The 19,506-nt window shown below is 48.3% G+C and overlaps 1 protein-coding gene and 1 non-coding gene across 3 annotated transcripts in view; both read left to right on the top strand.

Annotated features, from left to right (window-relative positions):
• HNF1B (HNF1 homeobox B) overlaps positions 1 to 19,506 on the top strand; it is a 90,803-nt gene that overhangs the window by 47,803 nt on the left and 23,494 nt on the right. For both annotated transcript variants that reach the window (XM_038759773.1, XM_038759774.1), the window contains exons 5-6: positions 3,538 to 3,698; positions 11,505 to 11,640. In XM_038759773.1, the coding sequence (XP_038615701.1) occupies positions 3,538 to 3,698; positions 11,505 to 11,640 (297 nt within the window). The remainder of the gene's footprint in view (positions 1 to 3,537; positions 3,699 to 11,504; positions 11,641 to 19,506) is intronic.
• Positions 6,899 to 7,036, top strand: LOC119939780. Its single transcript, XR_005454743.1, has one exon. It is a non-coding gene; the product is annotated as a small nucleolar RNA SNORA7 (small nucleolar RNA).

Raw genomic sequence — 19,506 nt, forward strand, 5'->3', positions numbered from 1 at the left:
CTCCTACTTAGGCTGTGAATCCCATGTGGGACCTGATTATCTTGTATCTTCCCCAGCGCTTAGTGCAGTGCTTGGTACATAGTAAATACATACCAAAACACTTTTATTATTATCATTATTATTATTATTATTATGATCATTCCCTACAGAGAGAGGGAAAGTTGTAAATGGATCAAGATTCGTCTTTCTTCCTTGTGGTCTGAGCAGTTACAGTATTAATAGCAGTAGAAGTTGTGGCATTTTTTGCTGATTTTTTGCTGTTTTCCTCCTACAAACCAGCCCACACTTCACTCCTCTGTAACCAACCTACTTACTATATGTTGATCTCATGTATCTCCTCACTGACCCCTCTCCCACATCCTTCGTCTGCCCCGGAATTCCTTCCCCCTTCATATCTGGGAATGTCACTGGTTTTTGTTGTGTCGTACTTTCCCAGATGCTTAGTCTAGTGCTCTGCGCAGAGTAAGCGCTCAATAAATACGGCTGAATCATCATCATCATCATCAATCGTATTTATTGAGCGCTTACTATGTGCAGAGCACTGTACTAAGCGCTTGGGAAGTACAAATTGGCAACATATAGAGACAGTCCCTACCCAACAGAGGGCTCACAGTCTAAAAATGAATGAATGAATATCTGGCAGAACACAACTCTCCCCACCTTCAAAGGCTTTTAAAAATCACATCTCCTCCCGGAGACCTTCCTCAACTCGTTTCCCTGAATAACAATATTGGTGGTATTTTTAAAATGCTTATATTAAGTGTTTAAAGAGCCAAGTGCATAGACAGTGTAGATTGGAGAGGGAGTAGGGAAGCAGCATGGCGTAATAGAGTACAGGCCTGACTGAGTGTGAGAAGGTCACAGGTTCTAATCCTGGCTCTGCCACTTGTCTGCTGTGTGACCTTGGGCAAGTCACTTCTCTTAGCCTCAGTTCCCTCATCTGTAGAATGGGGGTTTAGATTGTGAACCCCATGTGGGACAGGGGATGTGTCCAACCCGATTTTCTTGTATCCACCCCGCCACCTTGAACAGTGCCTGTCACATAGTAAGTGCTTAACAAATACCACAGTCATTATTATTATCACTGAGCCTTTCCCCGCATCCAGGGAGTTAATGAACTGATCCCTGTGACTCTCTCCCCACCCCCACACCAAGAAATGGGATTTCCTTCCCACCCTTCATCTTGAACTCAGCCACAGAAGCAGTGGGGCTCCGCTCTAGCCTGGAGCCGGAAGCTGCAATTCTAAGTAATAAATAATAATGGCATTTATTAAGCGCTTACTATGTGCAAAGCACTGTTCTAAGTGCTGGGGAGGTTACAAGGTGATCAGGTTGTCCCATGGCGGGGTTCACAGTCTTAATCCCCATTTTAAAGACGAGGGAACTGAGTGACTTGCCCAAAGTCACACAGCTGATAATTGGTGGAGCTGGGATTTGAACTCATGACCTCTGACTCCAAAGCCCGTGCTCTTTCCACTGAGCCACGCTGGAGGTACCCTCAATTCTCCCAGACCATGGAAAATCAGAAGACAACTGGGTCTCACCTGTCAGCTACTACAGCATTTAGTACAGTGCTTGGCACGTAGTAGGCGCTTAACAAATACCACAATTGTTGCTGTTATTATTCCCCCGACGCACGTCTGTCTGGGTAGAACCATATGTGGCTGCAGAATCCAGCAGGAGTATTTGTTGAGCGCTTACTGTGTGTAGAACACCATACCAACTCTTTTGTCCTTCGGGAAGGACAACAGAGATGATAGATACGATCCTTGCCCTCCAACAGCTGTCAGTTTAGGGTAAGAAATGGGGGTACACATATGTGTGGTTAAGGCAAGATGAATGGCAGAGGGTGTTTTTCTTAATGCAAGATCAGCCAAAGAGCATGGGCATTGGAGTCCGAACACCCGGGTTCCAGTCTCGACTCCGCCACTTATATACCATGCTACCTCAGGCAAGTTGCTTAACGTCTTCGGGCCTCAGTTTCCTCATCTGTAAAGTCAGGATTCAACAGCTGTTCTCCCTCCTATTTAGACAGTGAGCCCGATGAGGGACCGAGACTGTGTCTGATCTGATTCCCCTGTGCTTAGTCCACATAGCGCTTAATAAACACCACCACTCAATAAAAACTTTGGCGATCAATCAGTGGTATTTATTGAGTGCTTATTGTGTGCAGAGCACTGCACTAAGCACACGGGAGAGTACAATAGAACAGACTTGGTAGGAATGTTCCCTGCCCACATTCATTCATTCATTCAATCGTATTTATTGAGCGCTTACGGTGTGCAGAGCACTGTACTAAGCACTTGGGAAGTACATTGCCGATGGAGAATTCTCCAGGACCTGGCTGGGTAAGTCACTAGGTAGCGGCGTCGAGGGAGGAGGGGGAAATGTTCTGTCAATAATAATAATAATGGCATTTGTTAAGCACTTACTATGTGCAAAGCACTGTTCTAAGCGCTGGGGGGATACAAGGTGATCAGGTTGTCCCGCGTGGGGCTCACAGTCATCATCCCCATTTTACAGATGAGGTAACTGACGCTCCGAGAAGTTAAGTGACTTGCCCACAGCATAAGTTATTAGAGAACTGAGTGTATTTCACTTTCCCTGTCTTAAATTCCTCAGGGACTGGAATATTAGCTCACCTTTCTGCACTAGTGTGAGGGACCCTAAAGAAAATTGATCACGCCTCCCTTTGAAGAATATTAATAATCACTGTGGTATTTGTTGAGCCTTGCAGTGTGCCAGACAGCATTCGGAGAGCAGGAACAGGTACAAGATGACCAGATGAAACCAGATCCCTGTCCCACGTGGGACTCAGTGTCTAAGTAGGAGGGAGGACAGGCATTTCAACCTCATTTTACAAATGAGGAAACTGAGGCACCGAGAAGTCGAGCGACTTTCCCACCATCGTACGGAGGATAAGGGGAGGAGCAGGGATTAGAACCCAGGTCCTCTGTCTCCCAGGCCTGTGTTATTTCCCCTGAGCCACGCTGCCTCTCCGGTGTCAAATACCGATCAAATGCTTAAAAACGACATGATCTGCGTCAACCACCAGCAAAGCAGACAGGGAGAGAAGGTCACGCCAGAGGTCAACTTTCAAACCTTAAGCCCTGGCTGAAGGAGGCAGACCTGGCAAGCAGTAGAATCAACCGGGACACAGCTATTTATCATTATTATTATTGTTACTATCATCATCATTATATTAATATTTATGGTATTTGTTAAGCGCAGATGTGCCAAGCATTGGGATAGATGCAGGTTATTCAAGTTGGACACAATCTCCGTCCCACATGGGGCTCACACGCAAATCTCCATTTTACAGATGAGGGAACTGAGGCCCAGGGAAGTGAAGTGAAGGTCACAGAGCAGACACGTGGCCCAGTCGGGATTCGAACCCAGGTCCTTCTGCCTCCCGTGCTCTCTCCACTGCGCCACGCTGCGCATCTGACAGCGCGATGGGAGATGGTCTCCGAATCGGGGAGCGAGTGTGCGGATGCTGATGCTGATGATTTGTACCGGGTTTGCGCTGTCTTTCAGGAGTCCGATACAGCCAGCAGGGAAACAATGAAGTCACTTCCTCCTCGACAATCAGTCACCACGGCAACACTTCCATGGTGACCAGCCAGTCGGTTTTACAGCAAGTTTCTCCAGCAGGCCTGGACCCCAGCCACAATCTCCTCTCACCTGATGGTAAAATGGTGAGTACACCTGGCCCATTGTAGCCCTGAAGCCGATAAGATAAGAGGCAAAACAAACAAGGCTTCTCACAAGGCCTACCTCAAACAATGAAGCATTGTAGGGCTGGGGAAAAAAAAAATTGCGACTGTACACAGTTGGAAGGGAAAGGTAGAGCTGTGACCCCTCCTGCTTCTTGCTGGTAGAAGAGGTGTGCGGTTTGAAACTGGCCAATAAATCTGACAGAGAGCCGCTCTCGTTTTATTGATTGAATGCCTTGTAAAGGAGTAGGGTGGGTGGGACGCTGTTTGTTTTTCGGTGCTGATGACATTTGTGTTGATAAAACGTTCATTCATTTTTATTTTTTTTTTTGGAGTCCTCCAGCATTACAGGTCTCACCCAGAAAGGATTTCATTTTGAAGCCAGTCCCCTCACGGGCCCTCGTGATTTGCCAGAATGACCTGGGGTGGGGCCACGGGGGTCTTTCATTGAGAGCTGCATCAACCCCCCCATTGCGGTTCAGCCGGGAGGGTCTGGCGAGCCACCGTCTGGCCTTGAGGGGAGGCCGAGCCCCCAAAGTCAAGTGGCAGATGGGGTGATGATGATGATGGCATTTATTAAGCGCTTACTATGTGCAAAGCACTGTTCTAAGTGGGGGATACAAGGTGATCAGGTTGTCCCACGTGGGGCTCACAGTCTTCATCCTCATTTTTCAGATGAGGGAACTGAGGCCCAGGGAAGCGACTTGCCCACAGTCACCCAGCTGACAAGTGGCGGAGCCAGGATTTGAACCCATGACCTCTGACTCCAAAGCCATACTATATATATATATACATATATATATATATATATATAGTATATAGTATATATAGTATATATATAAATCAATCAATGATGACTATGTGCCCACCGTTGGGTAGGGACCGTCTCTACGTGTTGCCAACTTGTACTTCCCAAGCGCTTAGTCCAGTGCTGTGCACACAGTAAGTGCTCAATAAATACAACTGATTGATGAGCTTGAGGATTCCAAATTCTGGAACAGCAGGCTGATCTCAGGGGGCATAGTGCCCCACTCTCGGGGGTGTCCGCCAGGCTCTGATTGCTCCGGGGCTTTTCCCAAGCTCTGTGAAAATGCCTACCTTTGTTGATGTTTAGACCCGTTCTTCCAATGGCCGACAGTTGGACAACTTGAATTTCCAAGAGTCTAAGGGCTCCACTTTTTAATTATTCTTATTATTATTATATTTGTTGAGAGCTCACTGTGTGGGGAGCTCTGTAAAAGCGGTGGGGTAAATACAGGATAATCAGGTCGGACACGGTCCCTGTCTCACGGGGGCTTAGAGTCTAGGGGGCGGGAAGCAGCCTGGCTACTCTTGCACGAGATTTAAAATTGTTAGGGGGCCAAAGACAGAAGCAGTGCAGCCTAATCAATCAATCAATCAATCGTATTTATTGAGCACTTACTGTGTGCAGAGCACTGTACTAAGCGCTTGGGAAGTCCAAGTTGGCAACATATAGAGACAGTCCCTACCCAACAGTGGGCTCACAGTCTAAAAGGGGGAGACAGAGAACAAAACCAAACATACTAACAAAATAAAATAAATAGAATAGATATATACAAGTAAAATAAATAAATAAATAAATAGAGTAATAAATATGTACAAACAAGTGCACGGGCCTGGAAGCTGGGGGACCTGGTTTCTTATCCCGCCTTTGCCACTGCCCTTCTGTGTGACCTTGACTGTGTGAAAGTCACCAACTTTCCTGTGCCTCAGTTTCCTCATCTATAAGACAGGGATTCAATACCTGTTGTCTCTTTCCCCTTAGACTATGAGCCCTTTGTGGGACAGGGACTGTGTCCAGCCGGATTATCTCATATCTAGTAAGCACTGAACAAGTGGATCTATCATTATTTGTATTATTATTACAAATGCTGGTTTCTGGAAATGACTGCTGTCTTCAGTGAAGAATCCTTCCGTAAAGAAGGGGAAAGGGGGGATCCCGAAAAGTCTGTGTCACTTTTCTACCCTAACGCTTTGTGACCAGGATCGAAACAGCGTGGTCTAGTGGTAGAGCATGGCTCCCAGGAGTCAGAAGGTCCTGGGTTCTAATCCTGTTTCCGCCACTTGTGTGCTCTGTGTCTTTGGGCAAGGCATTTCACCTATCCAAGCCTCAGTTACCTCATCTGTAAAATGGGGAATAAGACTGTTCAGTCCATGTGGGTCAGGACTGTGTCCAATGCGATGATCTTGTATCTGCCCTAGCACTTAGTACAGTGCCTGGGCACATAGTAAGTGCTTAACAAATGCCATTTATTTTTTCAAAAAAGAGACATCTCGGAGCACACATTCTTAGACTGAGCGCCCCATGTGGGACAGGGACTGTGTCCGAATGGATTATCTTGTGTCTACTCCAGAGTTTAGAAGAGTGTTTGGACACCTAGTAAATGCTGAACAAATATAATAATGATAAGAATAATCAATTAATGCTATTTATTTAGCACCTACTATGTGCAGAGCACTGTACTAAGAGCTTGGGAGAGCACAATATAACAGAATTAACACACTCCTTTCCCATAATGAATTTAAAGTCTAGAGGGTAATAATAATAATAACAGCAACCCAAGGGGAACCCCCCTGGTGATTTTTCAGAATTCCTGCATCTATTTCTAGGCCTATTGCTGAGGCCTGGAGGGAAGAAGCCAGGAAGTTTGACCTTTCCATGAAACTTCCCAAGCAACCAAGGAGGCCGTTTTTTCCCTTTAAGCAGCACTTTCTTTCTAGGAGAAGGTTTCCAGAACATCTGCGAGGGCTTCTCCTCCTTCATCTGAGAGCAAAGGGAAGGGGAGTCAATCATCAATCAATCGATGGTATTTATTGAGTGCTTACTGTGTGCCGAGCACATTACTTAGCACTTGAGAGAGTAAGATAGAGTACGTAGATTTGATCCCGGCCCACAAGGAACTTACAGTCTAGAGGGAATGGGAAGTAAAGTCCAGGAGTGACATTTCCACTGGAAATCAGAATCCAACGAGCATTACCTCCAGTAAAGTATAGACATGCCTTCACAGGATTACCGAAAGAAAAAGACACCGACTTTCTTCTCTAGTCTTGAGTCAAAGCACAAATACACCAGAACTCCGTCCCTGGAGAATTCCGGAAGAAAACAAAAGTTCTGCATTTCTCTCCCAAGTCTCCATTTCTGTCCTTCTGCCTCAGAAGTGACCCTCTCAGGATGGCAACTGGAGAGTTTCCAGTACTCTACCAGTCTCGACTACAGGAAGGAGATTCAAGCAGAGGCCTACCCATTCCATTCCTAGCTTGGCCAGTGGCTAGCGAGTGGAAGGCGATCGGCTACAAGTCAAAACTCACCTGTGCTGGGTAGCAGCGGCACAGGAGAGAGTCAAGGGCGGAGACTCAAGTTTACTGCGCAGAAGGCGGCAGTGGTAAACCACTTCTGTATTTTTGCCCAGAAAACTCTGTGTGTTCATTACTGGAACGATTGCGGATGGAGGTGGAGCGTTCTGGGAGAGATGTCTCTGTGGAGTCTCTACGGGTCAGAGACGACTCAACAGAGTGAGACAAGACCTCAGAAGTGAGGGTAGTGACTTGTAAACTCATCACGGAGAGGGGACGGGCCTGCCGATTCTATTGTATTGTGCTCTCCCAGGCGCTTAGTACGGTGCTCTGCACATGGTAAGCACTCAAGGAATACCACTGATGGATTGATTGATTCAGGAATCTCGCCTCACTGCTCCAGAAGCAAATACTGCAAGACACAGCCTGGCTTCCCCTCCCTTCCTCGGCAGCAGTAGCACAGCCTGTTGGGATGGAGATGCTCCTGTAGTGACTGATGACGCGGTGCTCGTTGGAGCCGACGCCGAAGACTTTCCATCTCGAGGAAAAGCACTGGCCAGAGGATGGTTTGTCATCCTAACGGCCAACAGCAGCGTGGCCTAGCGGAAAGAGCACGGGCCTGGAAGACAGAGGACGTGGGTTCTAATCCCAGCTCTGCCACACGTCCGCTGTGTGACCCTGAGCAAGTCATTTCCCTTCTCTGGGCCTCGTTTACTTCATCTGTAAAATGGGGAATGAGACTGTGAGCTCCATGTGGGACAGGGACTGTGTCTGACTTGAATTCCTTTCATCCACCCCAGTGCCTAGAATGGTGCTTGGCACAGAATAAGAGCTCAACCAATGCTACAGTTGTTACTATTATTCTACATCAGGATCCCCACTTCACTAGGGTGGTCGCTGGCAGCCCTTACTCGATTGGAAGACACGTGTGGTGACACACGTATTGCCTGGGACACACAGCATCATGTGATGACACAGCCAATTTGGCGTGATTGTGGTGTGCCCCCTTGAGATTCCCCCACCTTTGTCCAGAGCTTCGACATCTGCCCCTCCCAGATCGGGATGACCTCTGACCCCACATCCAAATCATGGAATTCATCAGTTGGGAAGCCTCGATGCTGGGGGGCGAAAAAAGGAAGTAAAAATGTCCACTTCTGTATGGGGGCAAGGCCAGGGTCAAAGCTGATGAAGTCTGGATTACTAGCTACCCGAAAACTTTGCCCAGTTTTCTATTAGGTGTCCACATCTCCATGGTTCCCCGTGGGCTTTCGGCAAAATGTCTCATGGGTGACATCTAGTCTTTTAAAAAATCACTGTGGCACAGGTATTTCCTCTGTGGAACTCGTAAGACCTTATAAATATTTCCACCATCAGAATAAGCTGGTCAGCGGGATTGTGGGATTGCTGCATTTTCTACTGAGCCAGTGACTTGCCCAGAAAGTTCTCGGAAGAAGAACTGGAAGAAGAATTGGAAGACTGGAAGACAGAACTGGAAAGGCTCAGCCCCGTGGTTGCTGGGGGAATTTTTTTTTTTACGACTCTCGTCGTTTTCTAAAACAAGTCCGGCCAACGGGCTGGTTCTCTCTCGTTTGATGTGGTCAGGATTCCTTCCCGGTCATGTGACCCCTCTCGCGCGTTTCTGGATGCTCGATGGAAAGCACAAACCTGTTTTTGCTGAATTTAACCTTGGAAGTCGCCAGCTTGACCAGCGGCCACGACTTTCCCACTCATCCACCTGACTTGGCGAGACCTTCCATCTTGAAGATTTCATCATCTCCTCAGTGCCCTGCAGGACAGATCACATACAGAGTCTCTCATCTCTGGAGCGGGTGACCCCAACCTCCTGGCAAGGGCGACCCAGAGCAGTGAGTGCCTCCAAAGACCGTAGCAAATGGATCAGAGATGAGATGAATCCGTTCTCCGAGGACCGGGGAGATAAAAGAACCCAGGACCCAAGAAGCTCTTGGACATCACGGAGTTTCCTGTCATCTCTCATCCCACTTCACCTGCTGCTAAATCACTTTCTTAGCAGCATGGGAAGTAGCATGGCATAGTATTCATTCATTCATTGTAGACAGAGCCCAGTCCTGGGAGTCAGAAGGTCATGGGTTCTAATCCCGGCTCCGCCACTTGTCTGCTATGTGACCTTAGGCAAGTAATTTCACTTCTCTGGGCCTCAGTTCCCTCATCTATAATTTGGGGATTGAGACTATTAGCCCCATGTGGGGCAGGGACTGTGTCCAACCCGATTTGCTTGTATCCACCCCAGCGCTTAGTACAGTGCCAGGCACAAAGTAGACGCTTAACAAATACCATTATTATTATGGAGTCCAGCAAGACCGTCACAGCCATGATACCGCTCCTGTTTCCGTCTGGAGGTGCAGAGCTCACGGTGGAAGGGGGTGCACAGATCCCCTCAGATGCACAAAGAGCGGGTCACACGATTGGTTCGGCGGACCTGGTAGCGTCTTGCTCATGGCCAGGGAGAAGAAGGAGGAGAAGCAGCATGGCCTAGTAGATAGAGCACGGGCCTGGAAGTTAGAAGAACCTGGAATCTGATCCCGGCTCTGACGCTTGTCTGCTGTGTGACGTTGGGCAAGGTGCTTCACCTCTCTGTGCCTCAGTTCCCTCATCTGGAAAATGGGGATTAAGACTCTGAGCCCCATGTGGGACAGGTGTCCGACCTGATTATCTTGTATCTACCTCAGTGCTTAGAACAGTGCTTGGCACATAGTATGTGCTTAATAAGTGCCATTATTATTATTGTTAAGGAAACAGATGTTTCCTCCTCAGGAAACTTCAGTGGTTGCCTGTCCACCGCCGCATCAAACAGGAACTCCTTAGCACTGGCTTTACGGCACTCAATCACCTTCTCCCCTCCTACCTTACCTCCCTGATTTCCTATTACAACCCAACCCACATACTTTGCTCCTCTATTGCCAATCTACTCGCTGTACTTTGACTTCATCTATCTCACCACTGACTACTGGCCCACATCCTGCTTCTGACCTGGAACTTCCTCCTCCTTTGTAGCCAACAAACCATCTCTCTCCCCGCCTTCAACGCCTTTTAAAATCGCATCGCCTCCAGGAGGCCTTCCCTCATTTCTTTTTCTTCCACTCCCTTCTGCATCACCCTCATTCTTGGATTTGCTCCCTTTATTCACCCCCTCAGCCCCACATGGCTATGGGGTTGATATCCATAATTAATGTTAGTGTCTGTCTCTCCTAGACTGAAAGCTCCTTGAAAGCAGGGCGCACACCCTGACAAATATGTTATGGTGTATCCACCGAAGCACTTACTACAGACAGAGCTCAAGATTGATTGATTATTGATTGGATCAGTACTCCTGGTCACGATTTGACCTGGGCTCTAGACTGTAAGCTCCTTGTGAGCAGGGAGTGTGTCTGTTTATTGTTATATTGTATTCTCCCAAACACTTAGTACAGTGCTCTGCCACAATAAGTGCTCAAAAAATACGATTGACTGACTGGCTGGGTGAGCTCTGGATCCATCAGAAAGTTGAGAAACAGTGTGGCCTAGTGGATAGAGCCTGGGCCTAGGAGTCCGAAGGAGCTGGGTTCTAATCCCAGCTCCGCCACTTGTCTGCTCTGTGACCTTGGGGTGTCACTTAATTTCTCGGGACCTCAGTTCCCTCATCTGTAAAATGGGGATTAAGACGGTGAGCTCCATGTGGGACAGGAATTGTGACCAACCTGATGAACTTGTAATTACCTCAGCGCTTAGTACAGTGTCTGGCACATGGTAAGCGCGCAACAAATGTCAGCTCATTATTACTATTATTATTATCGCATCTGGCCGTGGGAGAAATCAGGGGTCACCCTCGCCCCCACCCCCACCCCCCCGACTCCCGTGCGGCCCCGGGGCTCGGCCCCCTCTGGTTTCTCGCGTCCGATGTCCGTCCTCCGGGCCGGCAGAGAGAGCGGATGGGCCCGGCCGGTTTGGGGGCGGTGGGAGGATTTAGCCTCCGCCGAGGACGCGTTTGGTCCTGGGGCTGCGCCGTTCCATCCATCGCCGGTATTTCCCGAGCACTTGGCGTGTGCGGAGCTCTGGGCCGCGGGTTTGGGAGAGTCCAGTCCAACAGAAGGAGCCTTCCCAGACTGAGCCCCTTCCTTCCTCTCCCCCTCATCCCCCTCTCCATCCCCCTCATCTTACCTCCTTCCCTTCCCCACAGCACCTGTATATATGTATATGTTTGTACATACTTATTACTCTATTTATTTTACTTGTACATATCTATTCTATTTATTTTGTTAGTATGTTTGGTTTTGTTCTCTGTCTCCCCCTTTTAGACTGTGAGCCCACTGTTGGGTAGGGACTGTCTCTATATGTTGCCAACTTGTACTTCCCAAGTGCTTAGTACAGTGCTCTGCACACAGTAAGCGCTCAATAAATACGATTGATTGATTGATTGACAACCATAGTCACGCCGCTCCTGTTTCTCTCCCGCAGATCTCCGTGTCCGGGGGCGGCCTGCCCCCCGTCAGCACCTTGACGAACATCCACAGCCTCTCCCACCACAACGCGCAGCCATCCCAGAACCTCATCATGACGCCGCTCTCGGGAGTCATGGCCATCGCAGCACAGAGTAAGCTTCATTCTCCACCAGGGGCCCGGCAGGTGACGGGGACGGGCGGAAGTCAGACAGGCCTGGGAATACCGTTTCTCCTCTCTCCTGATTCGCAAACTCCCTTCTGAACCTTGGGAATGGACCTTCTCCCCGCCGGAAGCTCGAGGGTGGTCCTGGGCAGACTCTGAGGGGGGGCTAATTTTGAAGGGAGCGTGAAGTGAGGGGTCCGTGGTAGGTTGTGTGGCTGGAGAAGCTTGTCTCCCAGGCCATCTGTGGGTTATCCTACCTTTGTCATCTCTCTCCCTCCCCACAGTGAACTCCCTCTCTGAAACAGTGAGGCCTGTTAGAGAAAGCCCCAGGCCCGGTTCCGTTATCTGTCTGCTGTGTGACCTGAGGTAACTCCTCTGGGCCTCAGTTTCCTCATCTGGAAAATGAAGATTTGATACCTGTTCCCCCTCCTCTATAGCCTGTGAGCCCCGTGTGGGGCAGGGACTGTGTCTGACCTGATTGACGTGTCTTTACTACAGTGATTAAGCACATAGTAAGTGCCTAACAAATACCCCGATTATTATAATTTATTAGTACTGTCATCCCCTTCACCTCACCCTCATCACACTGCCCCAAGTACTGTTGGCAACAGGGAGGGGAAGAAGCAAGTATTCCCACTCCCTCCAGCTCCCATTTACATTTGTGCCATATTTTCCAGCCCCTTCAGGGCTGTCGGAGTGTCCAGTGCCAGAGAGGCCTGAGGCAGCAGCGGCAGAAGCAGCTGGCCAACGGACCATTTCCCAGATGCTTCACTAATGCACTTTAGTGGCACTAAAGCCTCTCATAACCCATGAGCCTCAATCCTGAGGCATCAGGGTCGAGAACTTTTGTGAAGGAATTGATTATGGAAGTAATGTGTCTTAGTGGAAAGAGCACAGGCCTCGGAGTCAGAGGACCTGGGTTCTAATCCTGGCTCTACCACTATTTTTTATGGTACTTGAGGTGCTTATTTATTTGCCAGACATCAGACTACTCTCCCATTGCCCTCTGTGCCTCAGTGGGAATGTAATCAGCGGGGAAGAGAGGGCGTGAGTGGCATTGAGCAAGCTACCAACACCGAAATAATCAGAAGGTCAATAATTATGGCACTTGTTAAGGGCTTACTGGGTGCTAAACACTACTGAACGCTGAGGCGGAGACAAGATTTTCAAGTTGGACACAGTCCTTGTCCCACATGGGGCTCACGTGGCCTTGGGCAAGTCATTTCTCTGTGCCTTGTCCGCCTTATCTATAAAATGGAGATTAAGACTGTGAGCCCCACGTGGGACAGGGGACTGTGTCCAACCTGATTTGCTTGTGTCCACCCCAGTACTTAATACAGTGTCTGTATTATTATTGTTATTTCAGAAGGGGAATTTAACCCCCACTTTACAAATGAAATAACTGAGGCCCAGAGGAGTTAAGTAATAATAATGATGATGGTATTTGATAAGTGCTTAGTATGTGCCAGGCACTGTAATAAGCCCTTGGGTGGTTGCAAGGAAATCGAGTTGGACACAGTCCCTATCCCATGTGGGGCTCACTGTCTCAATCCCCATTTTACAGGTGAGGTAATTGAGGTCCAGAGAAGTGAAGTGACATACCCAAGGTCACACAGCAGACGTGTGGTGGAGCCAGGATTAGAACTCAGGTCCTTCTGACTCTCAGGCCCCTGTTCTATCCACAAAGTCATGCTGCTTCTCCTACTAGTAGTGATAGCACTTCTTAAGCAGTGCTTCTTTTAGACTGTGAGCCCACTGCTGGGTAGGGACTGTCTCTATGTGTTGCCAATTTGTACTTCCCAAGCGCTTAGTACAGTGCTCTGCACATAGTAAGTGCTCAATAAATACGATTGATTGATTGATTAAGCACCTACTATGCGCCTTACAGAAACACTGGGAAAAAACATACACAGGTGAGATTTAGACATGGATCTCTTGCTCCCAGGGGCTCACAATCTATAAATAAGATGGGAAGAGGAACTGGCAGACCAAGCAGGAAAGAGGCAACAGTGGCTCAGTGAAATGAGTACAGGCTTGGGAATCTGAGGTCATGGGTTCAAATGCTGGCTCCGTGACTTGTCAGCTGTGTGACTTTGGGCAAGGCACTTACCTCATCTGGAAAATGGGGATTAAGACTGTGAGCCCCACGTGGGACAACCTAATCACCTGTATCCCCCCCTGTGCTTAGAACAGTGCTTTTCACATAGTAAGCGCTTAACAAATACCATTATTATTATTATTAAAAATGTCAAAACATTAAAAGACAAGTTAACCAGTGAATCGTACTTATTGAGCACTTACTGCACGCGAAGCACTGTACTAAATGCTTGGGAGAGTACAATATAACAATAAACAGACATATTCCCTGCCCGCAATGAGCTTACGGTATAGAAGGCGAGACAGACATTAATATAAATACAGATATTACAGGCATGTACATAGATGCTGTGGGGCTGGGAGGCGGGGGGGGGGGATGAATAAAGGGGGCAAGTCAGGGCGGCACAGAAGGGAGATGAAGAAAAGGAAAAGAGGTATCAGTGAGGGAAGGCCTCTTGGAGGAGATGTGCCTTCAATAAGGCTTTGAAAGAGGGGAGAGTCATTGTCTGTTGGATATGAGGAGGGAGGGCATTCCAGGCCAGAGGCAGGACGTGGATGAGAGGTCGGTGGTGAGGCAGACGAGATCGAGGTACAGTGAGAAGATTAGCATTAGAAGAGTGAAGTGTTTGGGCTGGATTATAGTGGGAGAGTACCGAGGTAAGAGGGGGCGAGGTGACGGAGTGCTTTAAAGCCAATAGTGAGGAGTTTCTGTTTGATGCGGAGGTGGACGGGCAACCACTGGAGTTTCTTGAGGAGTGGGGAAACGTGTCCTGAATGTTTTTGTAGAAAAATGATCCGGGCAGCAGAGTGAAGTATGGATCAGAGTGGGGAGAGACGAGAGGCTGGGAGATCAGCAAGGAGGCTGATACAGTCATCAAGGCAGGATAGGATAAGTGATTGGCTTAACGTGGTAGCCGTTTGGATGGAGGGGAAAGGGCAGACAAAGAGTGATACAAAAAGGATGAAAGAAAGGAGCCATAAAGGATGTTGCTGGAGGAGCCGAGCTTCAGACTCCTTGGGATTCAGAGTCAAACATTCACAGCAGTCAATCAACCAGTCAATGGTATTTATTGAGCGCTTACTATATGCAGAACACTGTACTAAGCACTTGGGAGAGCGCAAAACAACAGTCACTGCCACGACCACAGCTACAGCCTCAGCTCAGCCTCAGCCAGTTAGAGCCACTGTCTCTATATGTTGCCACCTTGTACTTCCCAAGCGCTTAGTACAGTGCTGTGCACACAGTAAGCGCTCAATAAATACGATTGAATGAGTGAATGTTACAGTCATGGCTTGCCCAGCGTTCTAGGTTTTGGGGGGCCGGGGGGCTGCTGCTGGCTTGTGTCCTTCCCATTAGTGCCGAGCAGGTGATATAGAAGAGGACAGTGAAGTTTCATTCATTCAATCGTATTTATTGAGCACTTACTGTGTGCAAAGCACTGTACTAAATGCTTGGGAGAGTACAATCCACTCCCTGCCCACAATGAGCTCGCAGTCTAGAGAAGCTTCTCTCCGACGCCACTTGCTTAGAGAAGCAGCATGACGTAGTGAATAGAGCACGGGCCTGGGACTCAGAAAGTCATGGGTTCTAATCCCGGCCCCTCCGCCGACCTGCAGTGTGACCTTGGGAAGTCGCTTCACTTCTCTAGACCTCGGTTACCTCATCTGTAAAACGGGGGTTGAGACAGTCAGCCCCACATGGGACGGGGACTGTGTCCAACTCAATCTGCCTGTATCCATCCCAGCGCTTAGTACAGTGCCTGACACATAGTAAGCACATAACAAATACCATCATCATCACTTGGATTTTTGGTGGGGTAGGTGGACAGGGATGAAATAAGGATGAAGTTGGAGGGGTCGCTCAGATGTTTTCAGCATCTTTTCCCAGGCTGCTCTCAGCACCTGACAGGACAGGATCTCACTCCACCTCCCAGACAATAATAATATTGTTATTTGTTAAGCACTTACTATGTCTCAAGCACCGTTCTAAGCTCTGGATTAGCTAACCAGCTAATCGGGTTGGACACAGTCCCTGTCCCACATGGGGCTCACAGTCTTGATCCCCATTTTACAGATGAGGTCACTGAGGCACAGAGAAGGGAAGCGACTTGCCTAGGGAGCATAGTTTGCTCTTGATGGAAAAAGAAGACCCAAAGTCAAGCTGCTCTCTCTAGGATGCGCCGACTGATCGGAGGAACTGACTAGAATTCGTGACACCCAATTTCCATCCCGGCGCTCCATCCCTTGAGCTGGACTCTGTTGTCTTGTGAGCTACAGTTTCCCGGCAGTCAATGGGGTGGGATTAAATGCAAACATTTAGTCAGTGGGCTGACAGAAAAACCAGAACTTTGGGCAGGAAAGGCAGTGAGAAAAGCTAGAGGTTGATTGTTGGGGATATCTAGATCGTAAGCTCCTTGAGGGCAGGATGGCTTCTACGTACTCAACTATACTCTCCTGAGCGCGTAGTACAGTGCACTGCACTCAGGAAGCGCTCAATATACATCATTGATTGATTGATTATATGTTTGGGCAGGCTGTTTTTGCAGAGTAGAGAAAGAAGGATTGGGAATTTCCTAGGCATCCCCCCTCGGGGAAACTCTTTCTACTCCTGCGATGGGAAAAGCTAATTATTCTGCAGAAGACCATGGTTTGGCCGGCGGTCGGCTGCTAGCGATATCGGTTAAGGTAGAGTTTGCAGGCTAAGGGAGTGTTGAGGGTTTTCCTTGATCTGAGATGGCTGGAGAGTCAACAGATGGGAGCACTTGGGAAAATACCAAAGAGCCTGTCTTGTGGATTGCGCTAGGTTACTTTGGAAATCAACAGACGGGAGCACTTGGGAAAATATCAAAGAGCATGTCTTGTGGATTACGCTAGGGTACTTTGGAAAAGACCTTTCTGATCTGCCCTCTTAGCTCCCTCCTTACATTTTCTTCACCTCTCAGGCCACACCTCAGAAAGGCCGGGGTGGGGGGGGCTAGGGACTGTGATATCATGGAAAGAGGAGACCGGGAGCCCCATGTGGGACAGGGACTGTGGCTGATTTGATTGACTTGTATCTACCCAGCGCTTAGAAATGTGCTCAATGCATGGTAAGCTCTTACATACTGTAATAATAATAATAACTATTCTTATGATTATGTTGATATTTATTAGGCATTAATAAACGTGGGGGTAGATACAAGTACATGAGCCCACAGAGGGGGTTGTAGTTTAAAAGGGCGGGAGAACGGGTATTTTTCTCCCCATTTTACACATGAGGAAATGGAGGCAGAGCGTAGTTGAGGGACTTGTCCAAGGTCACACAGCAGGCAAGTAGCAGAGTCAGGACTAGAACCCTGATCTCCTGAATCCCAGAAGACACTGGTGGGGGTGGAAGGGCGTCTTTGGGGTGGGGTGGGGGAGAAAGGGTTTCTTGGATACCAGGTCTCTGTGCGCTACTGAGAAGCAGCGTGGCTCCGTGGAAAGAGCCCGGGCTTTGGAGTCAGAGGTCACGGGTTCAAATCCCGGCTCCGTCAATTGTCAGCTGGGTGACTCTGGGCAAGTCACTTCACTTCTCTGGGCCACAGTTACTTCATTTCTAAAATGGGGATTAAGACTCTGAACCCCCTGTGGGACAACCTGATCGCCTTGTAACCTCCCCAGCGCTTAGAACAGTGCTTTGCACATAGTAAGCACTTAATAAATGCCATTATTATTATTATTATTACTGCTCTCTGCTGGCTAGACCCAAGGGCTCTGCTACCTTGTCCTTGAAGGAAGACTTTGTCCAAACTTACAGCCCTCACCTAAGGGTTTGGAAGGAGAAGGTCCAGGCCTCAGATTCTCGGGCTTCTCCCATTCTCTGCTGAGAGCATGGGAACAGCCAACTTGGAAAGTCAAGTGGATCCTGCTCGGAATGTGGCCTAGTGGAAAGAGCACGGGTTTGGGGTTCGGAGGACCTGAGCTCTAACCCCAGTTCTGACCCTTGCCTGCTGTGTGACCTCGGGAAAGTAACTTAATCTCTCTGAGCCTAAGTTTCTTCATCCCTAGAAAGGGGATTCGATACCTGTTCTCCCTCCTACTTAGACTTTGAGCCCCATGCGGGACAGGGACTGATTATTTTAATTTTATTTTTAGTGTATTAAGCGCTTACAATGTGTCAGGCATGGAGTAGATACAAGCTAATCAGGTTGGATGCAGTCCATGTCTCACATGAGGCTCACAGTCAGTCAATCAATCAATCAATCGTATTGAGCACTTACTGTATGCAGAGCACTGTACTAAGCGCTTGGGAAGTACAAGTTGGCAACATATAGAGACAGTCCCGACCCAACACCTTGCAGATGAGGTAACCGAGGCACAGAGAAGTGATTAGAACCCATAATGAGCTTACAGTCTAAAGGTGGAGACAGGCATTAATATGAATAGATATATATAATTTAAAGATATGTATGTAATTGCTGCGGGGTTGGGGGTGGGGCGGATAGCAAATGTCAACCCACCCCCAAATGTCTAATCTCGGCTTTGCCACTTGCCTGCAGTGTGACCCTGGGCAAGTCACTTCACTTCCCTGTGCCTCAGTGACCTCATCTGTAAAACGGGGATTGAGACCGTGAGCCCCACGTGGGGCAGAGACAGTGTCCAACCCGAATCGCCTGTATCCACCCAAACGCTTAGTATGGTGCCTGTCCCATAGTAAGTGCTTCACAGATACCACAATTATTTTTATTGTTATTATTAATTATTAAATGTCCAAAGGTCAATCATTCGATCAGTAGTGTTCATTGAGCATTTACCCTGGGCTAAGGCTTTGGGAGAATGCAGAAGAATTAATGCCCCCAAGGAGTTTACCATGTAGCCAGGAGACGGGCCTGAAAATAAAATCACAGGTGCAGCTGGGGGAAGCAACTCAGAGGGCAATATGGACGTAATAGATCAATCGGTGATGTTTACGGAGCGCTTCCTGTGTGCAGAGCACTGTACTAGATGTTTGGGAAGACTCCAGTACAAGACAGATGGTGAAAGCAAACCTTGCCCAAGAGGAGGTTCTAGTCCCCAGGGGGAAATGGGATGAATCCAATAACACTTAATAATAATAATAATAATTGTATTTGTTAAGCACTTATTATGTGCCAAGCACTGTTCTAAACACTGGGGGAGATACAGGCTAATCAGGTTGGGCACAGTCCCTGTCCCATGTGGGGCTCACACTCTTATCCCTGTTTTACAGCTGGAGTAACTGAGGCCCAGAGAAGTTAAGCAGCTTGCCCCGGGTTTCACGGCGACATAACAGTAATAATGAAAATGATGGTATTTGTTAAGCGCTTACTATGTCCCAGGCACTGTACTAAGCGCTGGGGTGGATATGACCAAATTGGGCTGGACCCATTCCCGGTCCCGTTTGAGCCTCAACATTTCAATCCCCATTTTCCAGCTGAGGTCACTGAGGCCCAGAGAAGTTAAGCAGCTTGCCCCAGGTTTCACGGCGACATAACAGTAATAATAAAAATGATGGTATTTGTTAAGCGCTTACTATGTCCCAGGCACTGTACTAAGCGCTGGGGTGGATACGACCAAATTGGGCTGGACCCATTCCCGGTCCCGTTTGAGCCTCAACATTTCAATCCCCATTTTCCAGCTGAGGTCACTGAGGCCCAGAGAAGTTAAGCAGCTTGCCCCAGGTTTTACGGCGACATAACAGTAATAATAAAAATGATGGTATTTGTTAAGCGCTTACTATGTCCCAGGCACTGTACTAAGCGCTGGGGTGGAGAAGCAG

The sequence above is a fragment of the Tachyglossus aculeatus genome, chromosome 17 (assembly GCF_015852505.1).
Source record: "Tachyglossus aculeatus isolate mTacAcu1 chromosome 17, mTacAcu1.pri, whole genome shotgun sequence".
Taxonomy (NCBI): Eukaryota; Metazoa; Chordata; class Mammalia; order Monotremata; family Tachyglossidae; genus Tachyglossus; species Tachyglossus aculeatus.